The sequence below is a fragment of the Phoca vitulina genome, unplaced genomic scaffold, assembly GCF_004348235.1.
Source record: "Phoca vitulina isolate PV1807 unplaced genomic scaffold, GSC_HSeal_1.0 scaffold3, whole genome shotgun sequence".
Classification (NCBI taxonomy): Eukaryota; Metazoa; Chordata; class Mammalia; order Carnivora; family Phocidae; genus Phoca; species Phoca vitulina.
In genome coordinates this window covers 11,314,319-11,340,378 of record NW_022589706.1, presented here as the reverse complement: position 1 = coordinate 11,340,378, position 26,060 = coordinate 11,314,319, and the positions used below count along the sequence as shown (strand labels likewise).

The window sequence follows — 26,060 nt, the reverse complement described above, 5'->3', positions numbered from 1 at the left end:
CATGGTAAAATATATAATGCACTCTTCTAATTGTCACATATTGATTTTATAATATGTGAGCAACACTTGTTCCTTTATTGTTATGAAGTATCCAGTGGGATACTCATTTCTCTAGTATTTAAAACCAGGGAAATGTAAAAAATAAAGTAAAATACAGAAGTCTTTCTGTGTCCCTAGTCTAGAATGGCAGATTTTCCTTCTACGGGTTTTAATGGATCCATCAATAAAATAAATTGATGATGACAGAGTTCCAGAAAAAAATGAAATTTCTAAATAATATAAATAGCTATATGACAACATACAGATTAACTCTGTCTTTCCCGTTTGCCAAATCTTCTTATCTCCAATAATCATTGCAACACAAATTGAGTGATTTGTTTCCTAAAAAGTCATGGCCATACATATTTGTTTCCCAAATACTATGATGACTCACTCAAAGAAAACCAAACTAAATCATCTTATAACCTGACACTTGTCTATAAATTAATGTATGTTTAAAAAGGAAAAATAAAATAAGATGAAAACAGTGAGAGTGGCAAACCATAAGAGACTCTTAACTCTAGGAACCAAACTGAGTGTTGCTGAAGGGGAGGTGGGTGGGGAAATGGGGTAATTGCGTGATAGGCATTAAGGAGGGCACCTGATGTAATGAGCACTGGGTGTAATATGTAACTGATGAATCACTAACTTCTACCCCTGAAACTAATAATACACTATATGTTAACTAAATTGAATTTAAATATTTTTAAAAAGGATAAATATAAATATTTTCCCTAATCTGTTTTTTAATAAGAGGCAGTTTTCCTGCAAAAGGTGGGTAAGACTCATATAGGGTTAAGGGAATTGGGATAGTACAAGCAAATGGAAGGACATGTATTTATTTATAGACAATAAACACTACAGTTTGCCTGGAACATAGAGCACATTTTGAGGGCGTACTGCAAAATAAAAGAAGAAAAAAGCAGGTGTGATTTATCTTACAAGTATATCTAAAATAATACATGTTGGAATTTAAATGTTTTAAGTGTTAATGTTGCGCTCACTAAAGAAACTAAAAATATGTTAAAGTTTACTTTTGTGATATGAATAACAACTAGCAATCTATTGAAATTTTAAGTTCATATATTTGTACAGTCTCTTGCTTAAATCTTGGGATAATTATAACTAGGAATGTTTTGTCATAAAAACAAGAGACTTGGAAAATCTTTATACCTTTAAGGTGCATGCTTAGAGAATAAGCTCACAAGTCTCAGCAAGAAAGCAAGGCTTAAATTAAGTATTCTCCTAAATTATTCAATTAACTGGAAATACCTCACAGATACTTGTAAACAAAATAGTTTAAATAATATAACATGTCTTAATTTGAAATTTGATCAGGAGGCAAGAAGGATTTACTGCATCAGTGTTTCAATAAATTAAACACATATAGAAAGTTTATAAGGAAAAATCATATAAACCTTGATTATCATTTTGGTGAGGCATCACTTGGTAATCATATGGTATCGATACTTTAATTCAGACTTGAGTGGGGAATTTAAAAACAGACGTAAATACTATGGAAAAGTTGCCAGTGACTATTATAAACACTATAATTTAGTTGGTATTTTAATATGATCTTGTTATTCTCAGATCTCACCATCTAAAATGTCAGGAAAAAGAAAGCGATTTAAGTTGCCGCTAGAGAAAATTAGGTAACAAAATAAAATATACAGGGTTTTATTCCAGTTAAGAAATTAATAGCAATAAGCAAAAAGTTATGGGAATTCCTCCCTGGAGATGTTTAAGAGCAAGATAAATGTCCATCTGCCTAGAATAGTTTTAGTGTGGCTTGCCTGGGGGAAGAGGAATAAGATCTGCTAATTTGCAAAATTTTCACAGCATCAGTTTCATATCGTCAAGTTGTTGCCTTGAGCATATTTAGCCAATCCACAAGATTAGAGTAAGTGCTTCCAGTGAAAATCTTCTGATAACTGGAATTTGCTCTCAATAAAGCCTGAATGTGGTAAATCCAATAAACCTGTTACAGTGCACCAGACTGGGCATTTAGACAGCTCTATACAAAATATCGTCATATTGTTGTAATGCAGTAAAGAACACATTTCTTCTGTCTAGACTTCTTTTTTCTCTTTTATTCTGGGAATGAGTTGGAACAGTAGACATCCACTATGCAGGATTATGCAAACTGTAAATGCATACAGTGGAATGATAAATAGGACAGAGTACTGTACCTCTCCTTCCACGCTGAATATTAATAATGTTAATTTTTGAGTCATTTTATTGAGTCGTTACTTGATGACTGATGGTTACCTTGAATAATAATACGGATTAAAATTTACCCTCAGTTCTAACATATTTTACCAGACATCTGCTTAACTTTTAATGGTTAAACTCATCTTCATACAAAGCCCCATGAAACTGCTATTTTTTTTTTTTTTTGGAACAATGTAGTTTGAACTATGTTTCAATTATAGAAACATGCATTTTAACTGTAAAATTCTATAAAATTGTAGCTATGATCCTAATTAATTAAATAAACCTATAAATGCACTGTGGTATTTCAATGTTGCTCTAAAGATCTTTGACATTGTTACGTGGAAGGCAGCAAGAATAGTAGAAATCGATTCTAACTTTGCATTGATTCTTTAATAGATTCTAACTTCCTCAATCCACCCTTGTCTGCTGCGACTCACCAACACATAACATGAATCAATATCCTTGAATCCTTGAAGATTCCTTTAGATTTTCTTTCAGGAACTCTTTCCTACGATTCCCTGATTACCTCAAGCCATATTTTTTATCTCTTTCCTCAGCACCTGTAGCATGTAATACCTTGCTTATAAATCAAGGTCTGGTGTATATTTAGTACTTTCTGCTATATTTTCTTTTTCCACTTATTAGCCCCATGTCCAATTGACCCATACTAGACACGGATCTACCCTAACCATGCCCAATATTGCAAACTACTTCATGTTCTACTTTCCTAAATCTTTACTACATCTTTTTAAGGGCTAACTTCTAGTGGTTGATTAGTGAATACTTACAGAATGAAATAATACACTCCATTTTATAGCATTTTACTAAAAGGCCTTTCACATATCTTCTTTCCCTAATAACCACATCAAACCCAAGCAATTATCATATTCATTTTACAAAAGTGAAACTAAGACTCAATGGAGTTTACTGATTTGTCATACCTACAAATCCAGTAAGTAGCGAGATTCGAACTCTCCAGTCCTAAACCCATCTCTCTGTATACATATTAACTGCCCTTAAATTTGGAGGGAAAACGATGCATATAGGGGAAAAAAAGATTTTCAAGATCCTGCTAAATCAATATCGCATTCTTCATAGCACACTGGCTAGCATCTCACTTTTCTTTTTATCTTTAAACTTCTAAAATCACAGTCTTTAAGGATAAATAAAGAGGACATAAGGAGGAATCCCAACATGATTAGTATCCCATTACCAAATGTATCCTTAAATATGGAAGATGGGCTACTTATAGACTTGGATTCCCTGAATATCTTTACTAAGAAGATTAAAAGCCACCTGTTTTAAGGATTTAGAGATAATACTATTGTAAGATTGCAAGTGGCATTCCCAGAGGGTGGTCAACTATAGCCATGATTATCCTTTTAAGTGACATACAGGCAACTTGAGTAGGTGCTGTATTGGGATCTTCATATAGTTCTGACCAGACATAGGACACAAAGGTAGTTTTGAACACCTTACATCTCAGAATTTGCCTGAAGACCTCCTCAAACCCTAGCAAGAGCAGATAAAACGAAAGCAAACAAAATCCTCTTAACATGCAAACATTCATGAAAACCTAGGGCCAGAATTTTAAGGGCTCCACACATTTATATCTAGAGTCTATATTTCTCTGTCTTTACTTGTACATTTAGAAAGTACAAATTTAACGCAAAAATCATTTACACTGAGGAGAAGATGCAGAGGCGAAAACTTGCAGCTTTATAAACAGTCATCCTCTTTGACGACGGAAAACATCTGTCTCACTCTTCCTACTGGAAAAATAATGTTGTATCCCACCATGGAGAATGTCGAATATAAGTTAATTCTTGAAAAGTGCCTGCATTGTTTATCACTAGCTAAGAAATATTGAATTCCTGATAGTTAATCTCAGCACACAGAGGCTTTTTTCCCCCTACATTCCAAAGTAATGTAAAAGCTACGGACAACACTTTATGTCCTAGCATTTGCAGTCAATCAAAAACAATCATTTTCAAAGACTTGTGTAGTATTTTAGAATTTATAAGATACATATTGACAAAATTAGGATTTTTACTGAAATCTTAAATCTGATATGTATCTTCAAAGCAATAGGCACTTGCAAAAAAACACTTCTACACAAGACACTGGATTTATAAAAGGAAAATTCAGAAACATGGTTTCCTTTACATCATGCTTTTTTTTCTTTTTAAAGAGGGCTATACACATATTCCTTCATAAAGATATGAGGGGAAAATACGTAAGAAAAATATTCACACAAAGGGAAAGACATAATTTTCTCATTCTCACTTTTGGCATGTAATGAAAACAGTGATCTAAAAGTGATAAAAACAAAAACAAAAACAAAAACAAAAACACTATAGCTCCAGGCTCCAGGCATCTCTAACAAGAAAATATCTACTCTTTCTAGAAAAAAATAGCTTTATATTCTTCATTTCCAATAAACACTGATAACAACATAAAAGGGAGTTATTGATGTAAGTTGACAGTAAAAATGAAGAAAATATGCTGTAAATACCTTTTAATCAAATCCTTTCTTGAGATTTCACAAGATTAATCACAAAGTTTGAAGAATGAATTTGATAACAACTTCAGACGCAAGACATCTTTTACATGAGAATTTCTCCAGATAGCTTGTGAAAACAATTTAAGACTTATTATTACAAGCTTTCCTAAGCAAGCATAAAGATAAATAGGGCTTTCACTTTTTTTTCTGACACATTATTCAATATAAATTTAAAGATAACTTTAAAACAACAGTATAAGTTGGAAAAATTACTTACAGATTTTTAATGTCAACTGCCCCACGGAAAGCCTTCCTTGGAATTGCCTGAATTTGATTTTCACTGAGATCACTGAAAATGACAAAAAAGGAAAAGGTCAAGTTATAAAATATCATTTAAAAATTATTTTAATCAATGTGCTTGACAAATAATAAAACACCTCTTAAAATAGCTGGAAAAATACTATCAGGATCATAATTAAATCCGTATCATCAGATGCAATTTCTAATACAAATAATTTACATTCATAATACAGATTAAAGGTTGAACTAAGTGGTTTCTTGAAGTACTTTTCCAGATCTTTAATTTCATAATAAATTATAAAATATGATTCTCTTAAATTTGAGTTAATTCAATTCTGTGTTATACACTATTCCTTTAAAACCCAAAAAACAAAAAGCAAACAAAAAAATAGTAAATTGTTCATAACTCAATTTCAGGGGGTTCTTAAATTTTAGTACTTGATATTTCTCCAACATCACTGGCATAACTTAAAAAGTATATAGGAAAGAAGTTCATTTTAACATCCTAGAGAAGAGCAGCCAAAAACTGATAAAACCTAGGCAGCATGATTAAGTTTTCGCAGCGCTTTAAGTAATGTTGAAAATGGAACACGGCAGTACCAGCCCAACAATAAAAGCAACAGTTCTTGCATGAAATATTAACAGCAGGTTGATTTAAAACCTTCTTTAAATAATTCCATTAAAACCATAAACACAGACTGTCTATGTTTGCATTTTAATTTAATTGAGAAATACATTTTAATCAAGGGGGAAATAAAGCACTTTTTCAGCTGGAGTGAGAAGTTTGTAAAAATCACTCATCTCACGAAACGGATCGTTATTTTTCCCTCAGAGTTCAGACAAATTCAATGAGCTTACATAGTATTAGCCTTAACAAGTAGGATATAAATATACGTGCAGGAAATGTAACTGAAAACAGAGAAATGCTCATCTAATTTTAAGTCACACTACCACACAGCAGAAAGTTGAAATATCAAATAAACAAATTATTACAGTCACAATGATGGTGCTAAAATTATCTTTAAAATTCTAAGAAAGCTGATGCTCATTAAGAAAGATGGAACTACTAACCACGGGTGCCTAGCTGATGAAAACAGAGCCATTTTCCAATTATGTGGGAGTGTATGGGATGGATTCATCCCCATCCTCTCCCCTAACGCTTCTTATGACCAGAGCTTATCGTTCATATACTTGTGGCCACGCAATAGAGATAATTGGCAGATAGAGAGATTTAGTGTGTGGTCCTGACCTCGTTAGCACCAAGTTTTAAACAACTGATATTTGCATTCATATCTCAATATTCTCAACGTCCAAATAAAAAATGTTTGCTAAGCAATTTGTAAAGAAATAAATGTTCGTCTATTTAAGGGGTAAAGGTCTTTAGGAAAAAAAGAAAAAAGCAAAACACACATTTTATTTCAAACAGTAAATTTATAATATGTGCTTATGTAGGAGTTAAGGCAGTCATCCATTTCCTAAGTTCTGTAGCTCCGTTACTGATTTCAATGGTTTCAGTATATCCCTAAGAGTAATAAAACTTCATTTCCTTAAAAATTGCTTATTTCTCCAGCTTGTCATTGATCCAGACTGACTTCCTTCCCTTAATTACATCAGGTTAAGAATGTTTAACAGTGTATATTTAACAGCCTTGATGCTGGAAAAAGTGTTGAAAGGAGGCTACCGAGCAAGGAGAAAGTAAAGAAAAACACTGGAAAAAAAAAAATCAGAACGTAATAGAAATGAGGAGGGAAAAAACATTGAACCCAAGCAAATTTGAATCTGCAATGCTCCATGGAAACCAACAGTGGTGTTGTTACTGCTGTCTCTGTCAAGTCAATGTTTTCTCATCACTTATGCTTCTCTATTTCTCCTAAGACAAAGACTGCCTTGGAGGCTGTAGGTGGATAAAAATGGCAGAGCTGTTTCTTCAGATCTTGCCAGCTTTCTAGGCTCTGCAGTCTTTCCATCCAGCTGGCTGGGGCCATTTCATTTGCCACCTACAGTCTCAGCTCTGCTCAGTCTCTACGCACAGTTTTTCCTAGGGTCGTGTTCTCAATGGGGAGATGGTGGATGGGAGGAAAGTCAGAGGGCTGGTATTAGGTGGTTCATAGAGATATCACTGAAGAAAGTGAAATGCACAGTCAGAAGACCATTCCTTCTAAAATGGATTTTAGTAGAAGCTTCTGAGTCCCATAGGCAGAATTCGAGGATGTGGAAGGGTTGTATACTGCTAACACTTACCAATCTTTTCTTTTTATGGAAGAATGAGAAACTGTCAACTGCCAATCTCAGTGCCTCTTTACTCCCCTAGGTCAATGGTTTATGTGTGGCTGCCCCCAACTAGACTGCTTCCCAGACTAGTTTACAGGTTCTCTGTGTTTGTGTCCAGTCCACCAGGGCAGGCAACTTCAATTCTGGATCACAGGCCCCTTCAGTTAAGTGGACCATGTTCATCAATGACAGGAGAAAGAAACAACACATTTTCAGCACCTACAGTATGCAATAGTTATTTTTTTATAAATAATATATTATCAAATATGATCTGTATTTCCTTTAATCCCCATAACCATCTTGCCAAGTAGGTAACATTATCCTGGTTTTATAGGAAAGGAAATTAAGCTTCAGAAATGTAAGGTATTATTTCTAAACAATGAGACAAATGGTTTAAGTAAATATATAAGAAATACAGATAAATACTGAGTCAGGATTTGAGGAATTCTAAAGATGACACAAGGGGCTACTTAATCAATCTCAATATGTCCTTCTTGTGCCCCAGAACTTAAAAGGCTTTTCCTTAACTTATCATAGCCTCTGGTTTATGTCCTTTGCAAAATGATAGATTGGACTGTGTTAGAAATGACTCATATTTTCTATATATAATCAAGGGGAGGTTACTAGTTATTTCAATCCAACATATATTCATTTAAGATCTACTACATGCAAGGTATTGGCTGATGTTGCAGGATTGCTGAACTGGGGTAAGGCCTATTTCCTGGCTTCAGGAATTTTCAAATCCAGTAAAGAAGATAAGCAAGTAGCCAAACAGAAGGCCAACTGAGAGATTTAAACAAGTTATCGTGAGTCTACAAAAGCAAGACAGCACACTAAGTTTAAAAAAGGTAATGTGAATGTGTCCAGATGTAAAGGTGAAGGAGTGGAGGACAGCACTTCTAGTGAAATAAATGTCACAAGTGAAATATGGAGGGGAGAAAACAGAACTTTTCATGAGAGTAGCCTTTGGTCTGATTTGCTTAGAAGGTGCAACATCTACAGTAGAGTAATAGGAGGGGAGGTCAGAAGGTTAAGTCAAAGGTGTGATGAGTAGATTTTTTGGTACCAACTGAGAAGTGCATTCTTATTTCAGCACACAATAGTGGGGAGGGAAGGGTGGTAGACAGGAGCAGGACAGAGGCTGGACCTCAGATAAACTAAACTGGCAATGGGATTTAGGATGAATACGTGGAGTCAAAGACTTGAGTCTGGAAGACCAGATACAAGACTTCTATGATAGTCGGGGAAAGGGTAGTGAGAACATCAAGCGATAAAACAACCAAAAATATATCACTTGCTTACCATGGGCCAGTTAATAACTGCAGCAACTCCTACTCCCCAAAGGTGGAGAATATTGAGTGGTATCAGGGATGCATGAAAAAACAAAACTCAGGAGTAGACTGTAGGTGGATATGGACTCAGCAAGGGAGAGAAAGGAGACAGAAGTTACTCTGAACTTAGATTAAAGGTAGTGTTAATAAAATTGGGAAATCAGAAGAGCCATTTGCAGTGTTCATTATGAGTTTGGTTTGGGAAGTTTTTCAATCCAGTTAGAAAGATGGGATATATCACATAGTTTGGTGACAACAAAGACAGTGTATGCTAAGTAAAACATGTGTGGTAGCTGAGAAAGGTGATCTAGAAGATCAAAGAAGTAAGTCACTGGAGGTTAGATGGATTCAGGCCACTTTCAAAATAGAATGGGATTTTTTTTGAACCTTGATGAAAATGACAGAGCTCAGTAATTCTCAGCCTTCAGTACTAGAGAAGGGGATGGTAGAAAGTGGTTGGCTGGAATCCAAGGAGAGAGCCAGAATGTCAAAGGATTTAAGGGCATAGAGTGCAGACCTAGACTATCTGCCATTTATTAACCACATGCCCTTGGAAGAACTGCTTACCCTTCTGTGCCTCAGTTTCTTCATCTGCAAATGGAATAATGATAATGTTACTGCATAGGACTGTATGGTGAATTCAATGAGTCCATACTTTTTTTATTTTTTAATTTTTCTAAAGACTTCATTTATTTATCGGGGGGGTGGTTCATGGAGTGGGGGAGGAAGCAGATGAAGAAGCAGGCTCCATGCTGAGCAGGGAGCCCAATGCAGGGCTTGATCCCAGGACCCTGGAATCATGACCTGACCCAAAGGCAGACCCTTAACCGACAGAGCCACCAGGAGCCCCAAGTTTATACTTTTAAAATGCTCATAAAAAACGCTCAGAAAGTACCTGCACATAGTAAGCACCACAGACGTGTTGGTTATATACATGATACAACTGTTTTACTCAGAGACTGTTATGTGCCCCTGAGTGTACTACTTTGTTCCTTGAAGACCACTGCAGGCGATGTGAGACATTACTGATGGGAAGGTGCTGTTCTGTGAACTGTGTGGAATGAGAAAAATGAGTCAGAACTACTGAGTTAGCAGGATGGAGCTGCCAAGGGAAGAGTCTGTAATTATATCACTAGGCAGTAGAGTGTAAAAATGTGTTTCAGAGTAGGAAAATGGCTTGACTGGAGTTGATTTTTAGGAAGATTAATCTGGAAATTGAATTTTGGAGCAGGCAGGGACAATGGGCAGAGAACTGGTATTGGGCAGTGTTGGTGGAGAGAGACTGTGGGTCTCTAGTTAACTAGAAAATTCTTTCTGGTGAATATTAAGTAATAAACTTGAGTTTGGCTCAGGTCCAAATATAAGGTCCTCCATGCAAGTTAAGGTTATTTTCATCTCAGGGAGAGATGATTTTCTGATTAAGGAAATAACAAAATACAAAAGTGCAAAAAGTGGGGAAGACAAGTGTAGAAACTGGAGAAATGGGGTTGAAGACAAGGATACTAGTTTAGTTTTGTGATATTTTGAACTCATGTAAATGGAAATATATTCCATGCTCATAAATTGCAAGAATTAATATTGTTAAAATGTCTTTTTTTAAAATATTGTTAAGATGTCCTTATTACCCAAAGGAATCTACAGATTCAATGCAATCCGTACCAAAATTCTAAGGCCATTTTTCATAGAAATAAGACAAACCATCCTAAAATTTGTATAGAACCCCAAAAGACCCTGAATAGCTAAAGCAATCTTGAAAAGAAAGACAAAACTGGAGGTATCACACTCCCTGAATTCAAACGATATTACAAAGCTATAGTAATCAAAACAATATGGCAGTGGCATAAAAACAGACACATATACTGATGTAACAGAAGAACCCAGAAATAAACTTATACACATATATCCAATTAATCTATACAAGGGAGCCAAGCATATACAATAGGGAAGGACGGTCTAGTCAATAAATGGTATTGTAAACTGGAAAGCCACATACAAAAGAATGAAGCCAAACCCCTATATTAGACCATACACAAAAATCAATTCAAAATGGATTAAAGATGAACATAAGACCTAAAGCCATAAATCCCCAAGTAGAAAATGTAGGAGGTAAGCTCTTGACATCAGTCCTAGTAATGATATTTTTTTCAATTTGACACCAAAAGCAAAGGCAAACAAAGGCAAAAATGAATAAGTGGGACTATATCAAACTAAAGAGCTTCTGCACAGCAAAGGAAACCATCAAAAAATGAAAGGCAACCTAAGAATGGAAGGAAATATTTGTAAATCATAACCCCTGATAAGGGGTTTATATCCAAAATATATGAATGACACATACAACTCAATGGCAAAAAAAAAAAAAAAAAAACCCAGTCTCATTAAAAGGTATCTTAGTGATGAGACATTTCATGTTGATTATTTTGTGAATATTAAACTACCCTTGCATCCCAGGAATAAATCCCACTTGATCATGGTATATGATATTTTTAAGCATTTTGTTGGATTCGGTTTGCTAACATTCTGATGAGAATTTTTGCATCTATATTGAATAAACTTTTTTTTTCTAAAGAAGACATACAAATGGCCAACAAGTACATGAAAAAATCCTCAACATGACTGTACACATCAAATGAAATATATAACCCACAAGGAGAAATCCCCTCACACCTGTTGGAATGGCTGCCATCAAAAAGATAAGAGAGAAGATTTTGGTGAGGATGTACAGAAAAGGGAATCCTTGTGCACCGTTGGTGGCAATATAAATTGGTGCAGCTACTGTGGAAAACAGTGTGGAGGACCCTCCCCAAATTAAAAATACAATCACTCTATGATCCAGCAATTCCACTTGTGGGTATTTATCTAAAGGAAAGGAAATCACTATCTCAAAGCAGCATCTGCACTCTCAAGATTATCGCAGGATTATTTACAATAGCCAAGACATGAAAACAATCTAAATTCCTTTGATGATTAAATGGATAAAGAAAATGTGGAGGGAGAAATGAACATAATTAAAAAGATACAGTGGAATATTATTTAGCCATAAAAAGGAAGGGAATTCGGCCATTTTTGACAACATGGGTGGACTCTGAGGGCATTATGCTAAGTGAAATAAGTCAGAGAAAGACAAATATTGCATTACTGTATGATATCACTTATATGTGGAATCTAAAAAAAACCCAGAACTCATACATACAGAGAATAGACTGGTGGTAGACAGAGAAGAGGTGGGGATGGGGGAAATGGGTGAATATGGTCAAAAGGTACAAACTTCCAGGTTTTGATTAATAAATTCTGGGTATATAATGACTATAGTTAATAACACCGTATAGTATGTTTGAAAGTTGCTAAGAGAGTAGATCTTGAAATTTCTCCTTCCAAGAAAAGTTTTTTAACTGTGTCAGGTGATGGGTATTAACTAAACTTATTGTGGTAGTCATTTTTCAATAAATACATATTTCAAATCATTCTCTTGTACATCTTAAATTAATACAATGCTGTATGTCAGTTATATTTCAATAAAACTGGGGAAAATATCACCCCCCAAAAAGGTTATTGCAAGTGCTATGTTCAATATTAAAAATATTGAACATCTTGAATTTGAAAGCCTGGTTTATTCAACTTTCCAAGATCACAAGGAAGTGAAAAGAGCTGGAAAGGCCGTCTGATCCTGAAGTTAATCTTGATAAGAAAGATATGAATGAGGGTGAACATAAGTCGTTCCAATGGAAAAGGTTCTACATTCTGGGTATTTGCAAATTGGAAAGACTCAGGACCCCCAGAGCCAGGCCAGAGTAGTGGCCCTCATGGTCATCAGCCAGGAAACCCTGGAGTTTTCCATTTTAGATCCTCCCCCTTCTACTACATCCAACCCATTCCCCAAACTACTTCAATAGTGTCTCCAATCAAGTCCCATCCTATCATTCTCCACTGCCATAGCCACTGCTAGGACATTCATCACCGTTTTGGACATGAATGAGATTCAAACTCATCTCTGACTTAATTTATGATCCTTTCCAATGCATGCTCCACATTAGCACCAGTTTTATTTCCAAAATTGAAATCATATCAAACCACCTCCTCCCTGAGTCTTCCTCATCTCAGTTAAGGAGACACCATCTTTACAGTTTTCAGTCCAAAAACTTTGCAGTCTTCATTGTCATTCCATATTCTTCCACACCCGACATCCAACCCATCAACAAATCCTCTTAACTCTCTCTTCAAAATAGATCCACAATCTGACCTACCTGTACTTCTGCTTCCCCGACAAAGCCAGCACCCTTCTTGTCTGGGTGATCTTAAAAGCCTTCCAGCTATCGCTCTACTTCACTCCTTGTCTTCCAATAACCATATCTTGCCACATCACTGATCAAAACTTCTCTGATGTCCCATCTCACCACAAGAGAAAGCACAGAGCATCACAAAGATTGACCAGGCTCCAAACACACTGGTTGACATGGTCATCTTTGACCTCATCTCTTTCTACTCTTTCCTATCCACCCTTCTCCAACCACACTGGCCTTCTTGAGTTTCTTGAACTCAACATTTTCTCACTCAGGGGCTCCCCCTAACAGTCTTTCTGCCTCTGTTTCCACCTCAGACCTTCATTCATGAGTTCCATGTTCTCAATTCATCTTTTCTAAAATCATTTTTCCAAATCTCTCAGCTTTTGCATAATCTTTTTTTTTTGTCTTAAGCACCTAGTTCCTATCACCAAAAAATGGAAAGTTAAGAATTGTTCAAGACCCAGAGCAAATGGCACCTACTTCAACATAGATTTTCTCCAATTTCCCAGCTAAACCTAGTGCCAAGATCTCTGAAACCTATTAGCTATGTGATGCTGTGCAAGGCACTTAGTTTCTTTCTCCATTTGCTCATCTGTAAAATGAGCTAGTATAAATATCTCTTAGAGCCAATCTGCCTGGTCCAAATGACAATATTGTTATTAATACAAATTACCATTTAAATAATTAAATGTCATTTAATTATTGCATAACTACCAAATATAATTATTTATTACTTGGGAGTCAGTCATTCCCTCTTCTGCACTCTTTAGGCGACTTGCTCACACCTTTATTATAACATTTCAAAAATTTCAGTTGAAATTTTTTTCTTAGATAACTGTCTTCTGCTAGACAATATGATAAATGAAGCCAGGGATTTTAGTTCATTTTATTTCTACAGAATTCCTGGCATATGACAGGAATTCAGTAAGCAAAGGTTTGTGTAAAGGAGGTAGGGACTGAAAAAGAAGTTCTGAAGAATTAACTTACTGGATGGATATGAATAAGAGACACAGCTCACTATGTACAAGCCTGTGGTGGCAGCCCTGATGAGTAGCAACATCGAATACTGTAGACTCAATGAGGGGAAATCAGGAAATAAAACTGGACTTCTGAGAGGACTTTTATATATACTGGTATCATGGCAATGCAAGAGGCTGAATTCACCACAATGTTCCACAAAACAATGAACGTATGAGACTAGAGCCAATAAAGAGGTCAGAGAAAGAAATACAGATTAATCAGTCCTTGTGCTACGGTGAGAAATGAACCTGCAGTGCATATCTAAATCTCCTCTCTGATGGTATGCATTGACAAATTTCGGATTTGCAGGTTATCGTCCCCAAGAAGCAATGCTAAGCGTACTCAAGATTTCACTATTTGCAAGTGGGAAAGTCAGCCGAGTTCTCCCACCCTCCCTTCTGTTCTCTCATTCATGCCTTCAAAAGTATTTATTGACAGCATAAAATCTGATATAATCACTGCTTTGTGACAGTTCTCTGTTTTTCTTTTATGGTATTTTTATTTATTTTTTTTGCATTTTTATTATTATTATGTTATGTTAATCACCATACATTACATCATTAGTTTTTGATGTAGTGTTCCATGATTCATTGTTTGCGTATAACACCCAGTCCTCCTTAATACCCATCACCAGGCTAACCCATCTCCCCATCCCCCTCCCCTCTAGAACCCTCAGTTTGTTTTTCAGAGTCCATAGTCTCCCATGGTTCATCTCCCCTTCCGATTTCCCCCTCTTCATTCTTCCCCTCCTGCTATCTTCTTCTTTTTTTATGGTATTTTTAAAAAGATTTATTTATTTGAGAGAGAGAGCGTACAAGCACACGAGCATGGGCGGGAGGGGCAGAGGAAGAGGGAGAGAGAATCTCAAGCCAGCTCTGTGCTGAGCACAGAGCTGGATGTGGGGCTCAATCTCACGACCCTGAGATTATGACCTGAATGGAAACCAAGAGTCGGACACTTAACCAACTGTGCCACCTGGGGGCCCCTATCTTGTTTTTAACCACCAACTTGACTGCTGCTTCTTAATAAGCAGGGCTGTCTCTTCTACATATGTCCTTTCTCTTCCAGGTCTTTATATGATCCCATATAGAATAGATTCATTGCTTGTCAAGATGCATGAATGGTCTTTTTTAGTTGTTCCTCCACTAAATGTTTTGTTACTGAGAACCTGCAATAACTTCTAGTACTCAGTAACCAAAGCTTTATTGAACATAATGGTAATAATAGATATCTATTTTTCTTCTGTTCTCTAATATACTTTGATAACAGTGCTTTCTTGCTCTTTTTTTTTTTTTTTAAAGATTTTATTTATTTATTTGAGAGAGAATGAGAGAGAGAGAGCATGAGAGGGGGTAGGGTCAGAGGGAGAAGCAGACTCCCTGCCGAGCAGAGAGCCCGATACGGGACTCGATCCTGGGACTCCAGGATCATGACCTGAGCCAAAGGCAGTCGCTTAACCAACTGAGCCACCCAGGCACCCGCTTTCTTGCTCTTAATAAAAAGTGTCAATAGAAGGTTTTTTACACAACTTACTGACAATTGAAAATCTCCATAGAAATTTAAGTGTGAAGAGTTTGCACTTTAGAATTGATGAAATAGGTTAATAGTCAAAGCTAACATTTATTGGGCAGTTACTAACTGCCAGACAACACACTTTGGTTTATTTAATTTTTCTATAATCACATCAGGATATACTCTTTTATTTTCATTTAGAGACAGAGAACTAGGGTTTCCAGGGGTTAGGCAACTCCTCATGGGGCCATCACCCTGGTGCTGTGGCTTCAATGTGGTTTGAGGACCACCCATAAGAACCCTCTGAAGAGGCTGTTAAAAACTAGACCTCTGAGCTCCACTCCAGAAATACTAAACAGACTCTTTAGGGGTGATATCCATTAACCTGCGTTACAAGTCTCCTAGGTATCTGTTATGCCCATTGTCTTTGAACCCCATGTTAGCAGCCCACTGGACCATCTCTGATAAATAATATCTTCCAGCTTTTGTTTGTTTTTTAAACATGGTGTTCATTTATGTGCATCTAGTGGGAATGCTAACAGAAAATTAAAAAATGAGAAGCACCATTAAAACCTAGAATATATATAGTTCTTTGGACAAAGAAGAAAGTTGGATAAGAGAGGCCATTTTTTCAATCGTTGTAAAATATATGTAATAAAAATCTCACAACCAGGATACTAATCTTTTTTTTTATTTTTAAAGATTTTATTTATTTATTTGAGAGAGAGAGAATGAGAGACAGAGAGCATGAGAGGGAAGAGGGTCAGAGGGAGAAGCAGACCCCCAGCTGAGCAGGGAGCCCGATGTGGGACTCGATCCCAGGACTCCAGGATCATGACCTGAGCTGAAGGCAGTTGCTTAACCAACTGAGCCACCCAGGCGCCCCAACCAGGATACTAATCTTGAAAAAATAAAGAATTCACAATGTAAGTAGTTTTTACTCTTTCTATTTCTTCTCTTCAAAATAGTATCCATAATACTGTTTCATATTAACATTGATCATTCCAAGTGGTATTTAAGCTGCCATTTGTGTTACATATAAATACTCCTATTAAATACATTCAAGGAGGACATACCTCATATGGACATACCAACAACAACAAAAACCTCCCTTTGTACCTTTTATGAGAAGGACCATTGAGCTAGTAACCCACGTTTTAAGAAAACCTATGTTTTTTGTCACATCTAAGCACACAGGTAAAACCACAATGGCCTGAAAACACTTCCAGATGCCTAACGTGGCATCCCTGAGGGTGGCTTACTGGGACTGACCTGGAATCAGGTTTGGATAAAAATCCTTAGCTCCATTTCCTAAAACCATGTGACCTGACCATGTGATCTCAGTCAAGTTACTGAGATCTTTTAAATCATGTTTTATTTTTCCTAACTCTAGAAAACCACCAAGCATTACTGTGTCGGGGTTACTGTGAGGACTGAACAATCTGATGTAGTCTCTGTGAAGGTATGAGGTGCTTTGCCCACAAAGGTGCTCACGTGTTACTTTCCCGCAGTTCCATTAGCTCAATTCAGTTCACTTCAGAAATTATTTGTTAAAAGCAAAGTGTGCCGAGCACACTGCTAGTCGTCAAAATAAAAAATAATAAGACACATCTGCTCTCAAGAAGCAGGCAGGTAAGGTAATCATCACACTCCTGAACCGACAAAAACAGTAGAAAAATATATGAAGTCCCGAAATAGCAAAGGAGGAAATACTCCATTTTGTCATTGCTTGAACTTCTGGGATGGTAGATGACAGTAAAAAGCAAATAAATGACAACAATGGAAGACTTTTGTTAGGGTGTTTCTTATGTTTAGGTATGGATTCATGGAATATATATGCAGACACAATCTAATATACATGCATTTTTTCCTGTCAAGCTTTTGTAGACGTATTTCCCTCTGCCTAGAATATTTACATGTTGTCTCACTTTGTTAATCTACTCATCCCTCTGGGGCAGAATTTAAATATTCTCTCTTCTAAAAATTTTCTCTGAAATATCCTAATACTGGAGTAGATTGTCTTTCTTTGTGCTTGTGTAACATGTTATACTTAACTGATACTCTGGATTATAATTGCTACACCTTACTTGTTGACACATCCCAGGAGAGCTGAAAGTTCTCGGAGAACAGATACTGAATAATTCATTGTTGTATCCCCAATGCCTAATATAGTGCCAGCCTGTGGTCAATAAAGCATAAATAAAAACATACAAAACAAAGTAAAACTAGTATTTTACTTGTTGACATTTACGTTCTCTGCAGGTACTTGATGTCTTCCTTAGGATATAGTTTATGAAAATACCATTTTCTACTGTGGTAAATTAAGACCATGATGTACTATTTATTCTTTGGCTCCCAAAGATATGATAAAATATTGTATGGTAAAATATATTGTTTTTGGTGATCCAAGTATCTTTACTGAGATCAAGAAGATAAAGGTAATAGCAAAGTTAGAATGATTGTGTTAGCATAAGTAGCACATATTTTAAATGGAAACCAGTCATTGAAAGCATTTATTCAGTCTTAACTATAGTCTTAGTCTCAGCTGATGAGCTTTAAAACCCTTTAATTCTCTCAATATTGGGTGCAGGAGTATGTGTGAGTTTCATACTTTAGTCAAATAACAGGGGTGCCAACTAAGACATAATCATTTCCTGAACATAACCCCATGCCTTTGCTTCAGGAGTTGTACTCTTCATTTGCTGAGATGCATCAAAAATGTTCTCCTATTTTCTCATCAAAATAACTGCAAATATAGTAAGAAAGACCAGGCATGCATATGTGAATAATAATGATATGCATGTGAAAATTAAATAAATGAGTTATAACAAGAGTGAGGTGGTACATAAATCAGGAAATGCTTTTCAAAGAGGGGGGTATTGAGCTGGGTCTTAGGAAACATGGTAGAGGTGGTTTGGCAAGAAGAAAAGGTAAGTTATTTCTAAAGAAGAGACCAGCGTGGGAAGACAATATGCACAGGTATCCTGAGGGTGACATCAATGGGAGTGAATGGTAGGCAGGAAAAATTTTGCTGCATTTAACAAATAATTAGAAGGAAAGAAAGAGATTGTGCTGGGATTCCAGAACATCAAATAAGATGACTATGAAGCTTTCAGCTAATCTTATTAGCAGTAAGAAACAAGATGAGCAAGTAGTGAAACAAGATGAAATAAAGGCTTCAGAAATCTGCAAGAACTAGGGGCGCCTGGGTGGCTCAGTTGGTTAAGCGACTGCCTTCGGCTCAGGTCATGGTCCTGGAGTTCCGGGATCGAGTCCCACATCAGGCTCCCTGCTCGGCGGGGAGTCTGCTTCTCCCTCTGACCCTCCTCCCTCTCATGCTCTCTGTCTCTCGTTCTCTCTCTCTCAAATAAATAAATAAAATCTTTAAAAAAAGAAAAAAAAAAAAAAAAAAGAAATCTGCAAGAACTAGAGCAAAATATTTAACTACTTCAGAACAGCAAGTTTTGGGGCACCTGGGTGGCTCAGTCAGTTGAGCGTCTGGATTCTTGATTTCAGCTCAGGTCATGATCTCATGGGTTGTGAGATTAAGCCCTGTGTTGAGCCCCAAATTGAGCCCTGTGTTAAGTCCCAAGCTCAGCAAGGAGTTGGCTTGAGATTCTCTCCCTCTGCCCCTCCCCCCAGTCTCTCTCATAAATAAATAAATCTTAAAAAAAAAAATAAAATAAAAATAAAAAGAACAACAAATTGTGTTGTTTTCTCTCCCTCTGGGTGTTCTTAAATGTATGTTTGTCAAAGAAAAGTCAGTGTGGATGTCTGTACTCAATTCTGACTTTATAAAATCTTGTGATCTATAAAGATAGTCAACCATCAGGACTTCTTTTAAAATTTACCAATTTCAACTGCAAAGTAATTCTTGATAATAAAAAAAGGTCAATGGAAGGCAAGCTTCAGTTGAAACAAACACCTGCAAATCAAGAATTTATGAATAAAATTGGCAAACATCAAATCTCAACAAATTATGATCCTCCCAAAAAGGAAAAATTTTGCAATAGACTGTAGCAGCTTTTAATTGAGAAATAATGTATATATCAAAAGGTCTACTCATTTGAATTATAATTCAGTGGTTTTTAGATTATTTATGGAGTTGTGTAATAATCATCACAATCTAAAATTTAGAACATTTTTATTACTCTAAAAGAAACCTTTTTTTTTTAAGATTTTATTTTTAAGTAATCTCTACATCCAACATGGGACTTGAACTTAGAACCCCAAGATCAAGAATTGCTTGCTCTACTGACTGAGCCAGCCAGGTGCCTCAAAACCCTTTATTCACAAGCAGTCATTCCCTTTTCCCTTCCCATGTTGTAGCATGAACCCGAACTTCATTTTCTTATTGTCAAATAATATTACATTGTATGGATATACCACTTTTTGTTTATCTGCTGCTCCTCAGTTGATAGATGCAATAGGCTTTGAAGGCAATTTATTTTTTAAATCTTTTTTTTAAAAGATTTTCTTTATTTATTTGACAGAGAGAGACACAGTGATAGAAGGAGCATAAGCAGGGGGAGTGGGAGAGGAAGGAGCAATGATAATTTTAGACTCTCTGGAGTAGTCTCTAGAAAAAAAAATTAAAAGGAGGTAAAATGAAAATCATTGTCAAACATGCTCATCCTGAGCACTCCTTATAGATCCTCATTTAATCCTTCTATTCCTAAAAAATAAAGACAACTTTCAAGAGTGTGCTTTTTAAAATCAGCATGCCTTTGCTTCTTATTTTGTTCTAAAGATTTTTAAAAGGTAGAATGTAATCTAATGGTGCTGAAATACTGCATCAGCTTTTAACAAAAGAGCCAATACTGCCATGCTGCTATTTTATTACTCACAACGTATGGTTTCCAGTTGAGTATCCCATTAACCTCAGAGTGCAATGATATCATTTTAATTATATAAATTGAAACAGCAATGTATAATACCTATATCATGTAAAAATGGATTCGCTTTATGTGAAAGTGTCTAAACTATCTTTCGCTATGAAGCAATAAATTTGCTTTTGATGGCAAACCTGCCTGTAAATTTAATTACTGGTAATTTTATTTTCCTCCATGGTTTAACCTTTCTTAGAGTCTGACCAGGAATATCATAAATCTGTACTTCCATGGACTACTTTGGAAACTACTGAGTAATGATAAATGAGTATTTGCCCAGATTTTAACTTAGAGAAGCAAATAAATATAAATGTGGGTGTGAAACGACTATGTTAACCTGTAAAAGTCACCACAGCCTAAATCCCTAATTTGCCAAAAAGTATAGTTTACTTAATGAAACTCTCTTTGTTATAATATATAATCAAATAATACATTTAATGGAAGAGAATTATTTTCATGTGTCTGAAGATCCACATAGCTGTGTGAGGATAAGAAAAAATGAGTCTCGGGCGCCTGGGTGGCTCAGTTGGTTAAGCGACTGCCTTCGGCTCAGGTCATGATCCTGGAGTCCCGGGATCGAGTCCCGCATCGGGCTCCCTGCTCGGCAGGGAGTCTGCTTCTCCCTCTGACCCTCCCCCCTCTCATGTGCTCTCTCTGTCTCATTCTCTCTCTCAAATAAATAAATAAAATCTTTAAAAAAAAAAAAAAACAAAAAACAAAAAAAAAGAAAAAATGAGTCTCACAGAGGAGAGATGTTTGCATTAGTTCAAGAGGAAGGCTAGTTTATATGTAGTACAGTCTTGTGCTACATAGTCAAAGAATCATCTGGTATTGTTGGAATATCTCAAGGGTTGCCTTTCAAGAACTCATATAAGACTGGGGAGTTTTCAATGTTTTCTCTCCTTCCTGAGAATTCCCTTCAAGGTAGCTAGTTCTACAGGAAGTAGAAAGGAAGCATGGTTGTGAAGGGCGAGTTCAATGTTAATTAAATGTGACATGCACTGGGTGAGAACAATCAGACATCTCCCTGTGAACACAAAGAAGAGAACCGTGTCTGAGAGCCACCCTACTCACCCCAGGTCATCTAGACCCACATCTAGGCTCTGCCACTCACTGGTTTTGGTACTTGGGCAAGCTGTTCTACCTCTCTAACCCTTCACCCACTTTTTCTGAAAGATGGCAAAAATAAAACCACTACCCTCCTACGGTCGTTGCTTGGAAGAGCTGAAATAAAGCTTGTGCAATGCTTAGTGGAGAGCTCAGCACAAAGCAAGTGCCCGATAAATGTTGGACCTGCCATAGCTGTGTGCGACTCTGCAGGCTTCTGTCTGTTACCTCCACTTCATTGTGAACTTCTAGGGCTTGGTCTCTGCTATAACCATCTAAGAGTTTTGTCCTGGATGAGCCATTTATTAGCTCTACGACCTTGTGTCGGGCTTTTAAAAAAAATTTTAACTTCTCTAAACTTCAATTTCCTAATCTTCAAAGTGAAACTAATATTTAGAACACATTTCACAGCGCTGTTGAAAAGATTATATGAAATATTTAACCCGGGACCTCACACATACTAATAATATTCAGTAAGATTCCATATTACCATTTCGATATGGAAATACATCCCAATGAAGAGATTTCACAAGATGTACCATAATTTAGGTAAACTTTTAGCATGCCCATTATATCTATATCAAAGTTCAATTTTGGATAAAACAGTAAAGTCTTTTTTATAGTTAAACACAGGACCTGGGAATTATATTGCCATCATTATCAAAAAATACTTAAAACAATCCCAGTAAGCACTTAGCTATTTTAAGATACATTTTAAATTCAGGAAATTTAAATTCATCATATACAGTTTCTGAATTACAAAGAAGGATAAGAGGTTCATAACCCATATCCGAGTATGTCATAATGCTCTGAATGCAAAAAGCCATTTTATAAATTTTGAAAGGCAATCTTAAGCTAACGTCTCCACTTAATGTACAAACCACCCTTGATTATGCAGCGAGCAGACACTGAGGAGATCTGAAGCCCCATTTTCATGATACCATGATTTCCGAACTCTGTCTAAAAGAGAATTAGCCGCAGATATAAAAATCTGAAAAGCAATTTCCGGTTCTAGATTCAGTGAGTTACCCCGGGGTGGGGTTTCACAGCTGGTGGGAGTGGGCGTCATGCCGCCATCAGGAAGCCCTCCACCCCCAGCAGCTGTGTAGGTGCTTCTCACTGCAGCCATCTTGAAGGGACTCAAAGAACACTGCCATAGTGCAGACAGAAGTGGACAAGACATGGAAAAGGAAAGAAATGACTGAGAACTATGTGGAAATATGAAGGAGAGAGAAAAGAAGATGGGCAGGAGAAGATGTGACAGAGAAGGGACAGAATCAGAGAGATGAGAAGAGGAAACAGTGACAGAAGGTGCAGGGAAAAACAAACAGCAAGACAACACCAACTGTGCTGAAGAGGAAAGAATCAGAGCCCAACAGTTTCAACCGCCCAACTTGCGTCTTTCAGATACTTAGTAGGAATGTGTTTCTACTCTGAGACACTGTCCCATGGCTTTACACACATCACACATTTAGTGTTCGCAACACGAAGCGGATATGGTTATCTCCAACCTACATGAGGAAGCAGATCTTTAGAAATTAAACCAACTGATGGGACATGTAACAGGTCCTGGGGACACAGAAGGGAACAGAACAAAGTCTCTGCCCTCAGGAAGCTAAACCCAAAGTGCTCCAAGCTGGTATTGTCCTGGGTTTGAAAAGATGTGGCGAGTTTGCACTGAAAGAGAGTACAAATGCATCTAATATGCATCCTTACCCCACCATCCCCATCTGTCCACTCTGGAAAGACGTTTCCTTATCTTGTGACAGAGATTTTGCAATTAGAACATCTCATCAATTCTACTTTGACCATGTCAGATTATACAATTTCAATGAGACATAATTTCCTTGAAAATGTCTAATGCAACTCAAATATATTTTTTGGAGGGGTTGTTGTTGCCAGCTGTCAGTGGGTAGTTTCACCCACCATACTTTACTGAATCTCTTTTAATAACGTCTGTCACAGTATTTCAGTTTGACTTGATGGAGAACCGCTCTCCAGCATTACTGACCCTTCCATTTGCTTAAAACTCTATTTAGATGCCAGAATACACCCAGACACAGTTTTGCTGTGTAAGTCAATCTATTGGCCACCAAATCAATTCTGCCCAACAACTGTTCCAAAAAGGCACTTAAGTCAATTTGCTACAAAAGTACTGCATAAAATGATATATGCATAAACTATACTTAGTTTTTATACATAGAAAATTAACCCCAGCAGATTCAGGGCTCACACTGGAGAATGGTTCTCAGCCTCCGTATATGTTTGTGAGAAATATTCATTAATCAAGTAATTGTAACACATACGTGCCACTTACATGTGTATTAGTAAGAAATTAAGCAACAAAGTATGAATGGTTTTCTTTTTCCAAGATCTTGGAAAATTTTATCCATCTTAACAAAATTCAATAACCAGTCATGAGTCCTAACTCATGTTTTTTTGAGCGGCAGGATTTTTTAGCTGCATTAGCAGGCAACACAGGGACCATCTGCAGAGGCAGTAGTGACCTAGATTTTTTTTTTTTTTTAAGTCGGTGGATAGGGGCACCTGGGTGACTCAGTTGGTTGAGCATCTGACTTCGGCTCAGGTCATGATCTCGGGGTCCTGGGATCATGCCCTGCATCGAGCTCCCTGTTCAGCGGGGAGTCCGCCTCTCTCTCTCTCCCTCTCTCTCTCTGCCCCTCCCCCAGCTCATGCTCTCTCTCTCTCTCTCAAATAAATAAGATCTTAAAAAAAAAAGGTCAGTGGATTAATTCCAAAAAGATCATAACCTTTTCAATGAGGGGGATATGTGGGGTTTTTATTGATCCCCCTAGTCCCATGGGTCATATCAGAAAGCAGGACTGATTGACAGCTACTGACAGTGGGGGAAACTTCAGGAATGTGGAACACACATGCAGCCCTGCTATGGCCAGTGAGACAGGAGCAGAGCCAGGTCTGTGAGGACGCCAGTGACCTACGTGCTCAGGGAGAGCTGTCAGCTTCACCTGACACTGAAGAAAACAAAATCCTTTGGTGGAGGTTTAAAAAAACATGTATTTATAGACAAACCCCCAAACCTGCGTATTTTAAAGTTCTTATTCTTTTGCTTTGGCTGAATTTGACTTTTGTTGTTGTTGCTGTTAAAAGAGATTATTCTGAGACAAATACTGGGGTCTCTCTTTTTATTTTCATTTTCTTACTCAAGTTAACCATCCCACAAATATGGATTCAGATGCTGCAACTGACTAAATTGTAAATTGCCAAATGCACAGCATAACTTTCACTGTATTATAAGAAGTAACACACTTCCAAATTGAATGTCAGATTTACACTATGGCTTTTCCAGATACACATCATGAGCAAATACCTTCCTGTAATTCTTCATGACATCTTGACTCAGCAGAAAGACTCGTTAAAACTGGAAGAAAATTTTTAAAAATCCTATTTGTATTATTTGTATAATTAATAAAAATTAGCAAACCTAGCTGGGGATCAAAGATTTCCTTCATCAGAAATATGGGCAGAAGTGTTTCGGTAGAGTAGATCTCTGAAAATAGGACATGGTCTCCTATCCGTCAGAGTGACTTACATGGTCTCTGACAGTAGGTAAGGAGATTAAGATAACACAAAATTAGTGTCTGTCCAGGTTCCTTTTGCTCCAGTGAGTATCATTTGCGCTTTCTGATATTAGAGTGGTGTACTCGGAGAAATTCAGGTAGAATAAAATGAAAATAGAACTGTAACTATATAAAATGAGGTTTAAAATCTAAAAATCTAATAGAAAGTGTATTTGTGATGCTCTTTTTTTAATGTTCCATTCAATGAAACGTAGTCCAACACCATAGGGCCCATACATGGGCATAGGCATGATGGGATTTCATAATCGTTCTTGTAGCATCACTAGAGAGGGGAAGCGGTATCATTTTTATTTTATGTATGGAGACACTGAAGAGGCATGATTCTCTAATGGTCTGCTAGAGATAAAAGAATTGGCATTAACATATGTTGAAGATTCAGTTGCCCAACTGTATTTTGATCAAGTTCAGACGTTATCAAAGGTACTTTGCCTCTATCCAGGAAACCAATGTTGATAACTTAAAAAAAAAAAAAAAAAAAAAAAAGGGCCACAGGTTCTCAGTTATTGACTATATTCTTGGCAGGTCTGACATTTCAAATCATGTTTTCAGGAATTAAAAAAAAAAAAAAAGCACTGAGACATCAATCCTAAAATAAATCATAGCAGTGGGTTCCAGAGTATATTTTAATTTGTTTAGTAACAGTTATAAATAAAACAGCTTTCATAGTTTTATTTTTAAACTTAAATGCTCTAGCTCCCATACTTATGTTTCCTTATAATCTTTCTAATTTCTAATTATCAGTTATTTTTAATTCCTTAATTGTCTAGTTAATAAGGGTATTATGGATGTTCTATTTTCTTCTTTGTAACCAAATCAAAACAAAAAAATTTCTTTCTGTAAATTGTAAAACAATGAAATAAAATGAAATTTATACATTGTCTATCCTTTTCAAAGAATCTCATTGACTGAAAATATTCAGTAATTCCTCAGAGACAAAGTTTCCCAATACACAAAAAACTAAACTAAGTTTCCAA

The 26,060-nt window shown here is 36.5% G+C and overlaps 1 protein-coding gene across 4 annotated transcripts in view; it reads right to left on the bottom strand.

Moving 5' to 3' along the window:
• SLIT2 (slit guidance ligand 2) overlaps positions 1-26,060 on the bottom strand; it is a 360,745-nt gene that overhangs the window by 145,076 nt on the left and 189,609 nt on the right. For all 4 annotated transcript variants that reach the window (XM_032400092.1, XM_032400094.1, XM_032400096.1 and 1 more), the window contains exon 5: positions 5,034-5,105. In XM_032400092.1, coding sequence (XP_032255983.1) covers positions 5,034-5,105 — 72 coding nt within the window. The remainder of the gene's footprint in view (positions 1-5,033; positions 5,106-26,060) is intronic.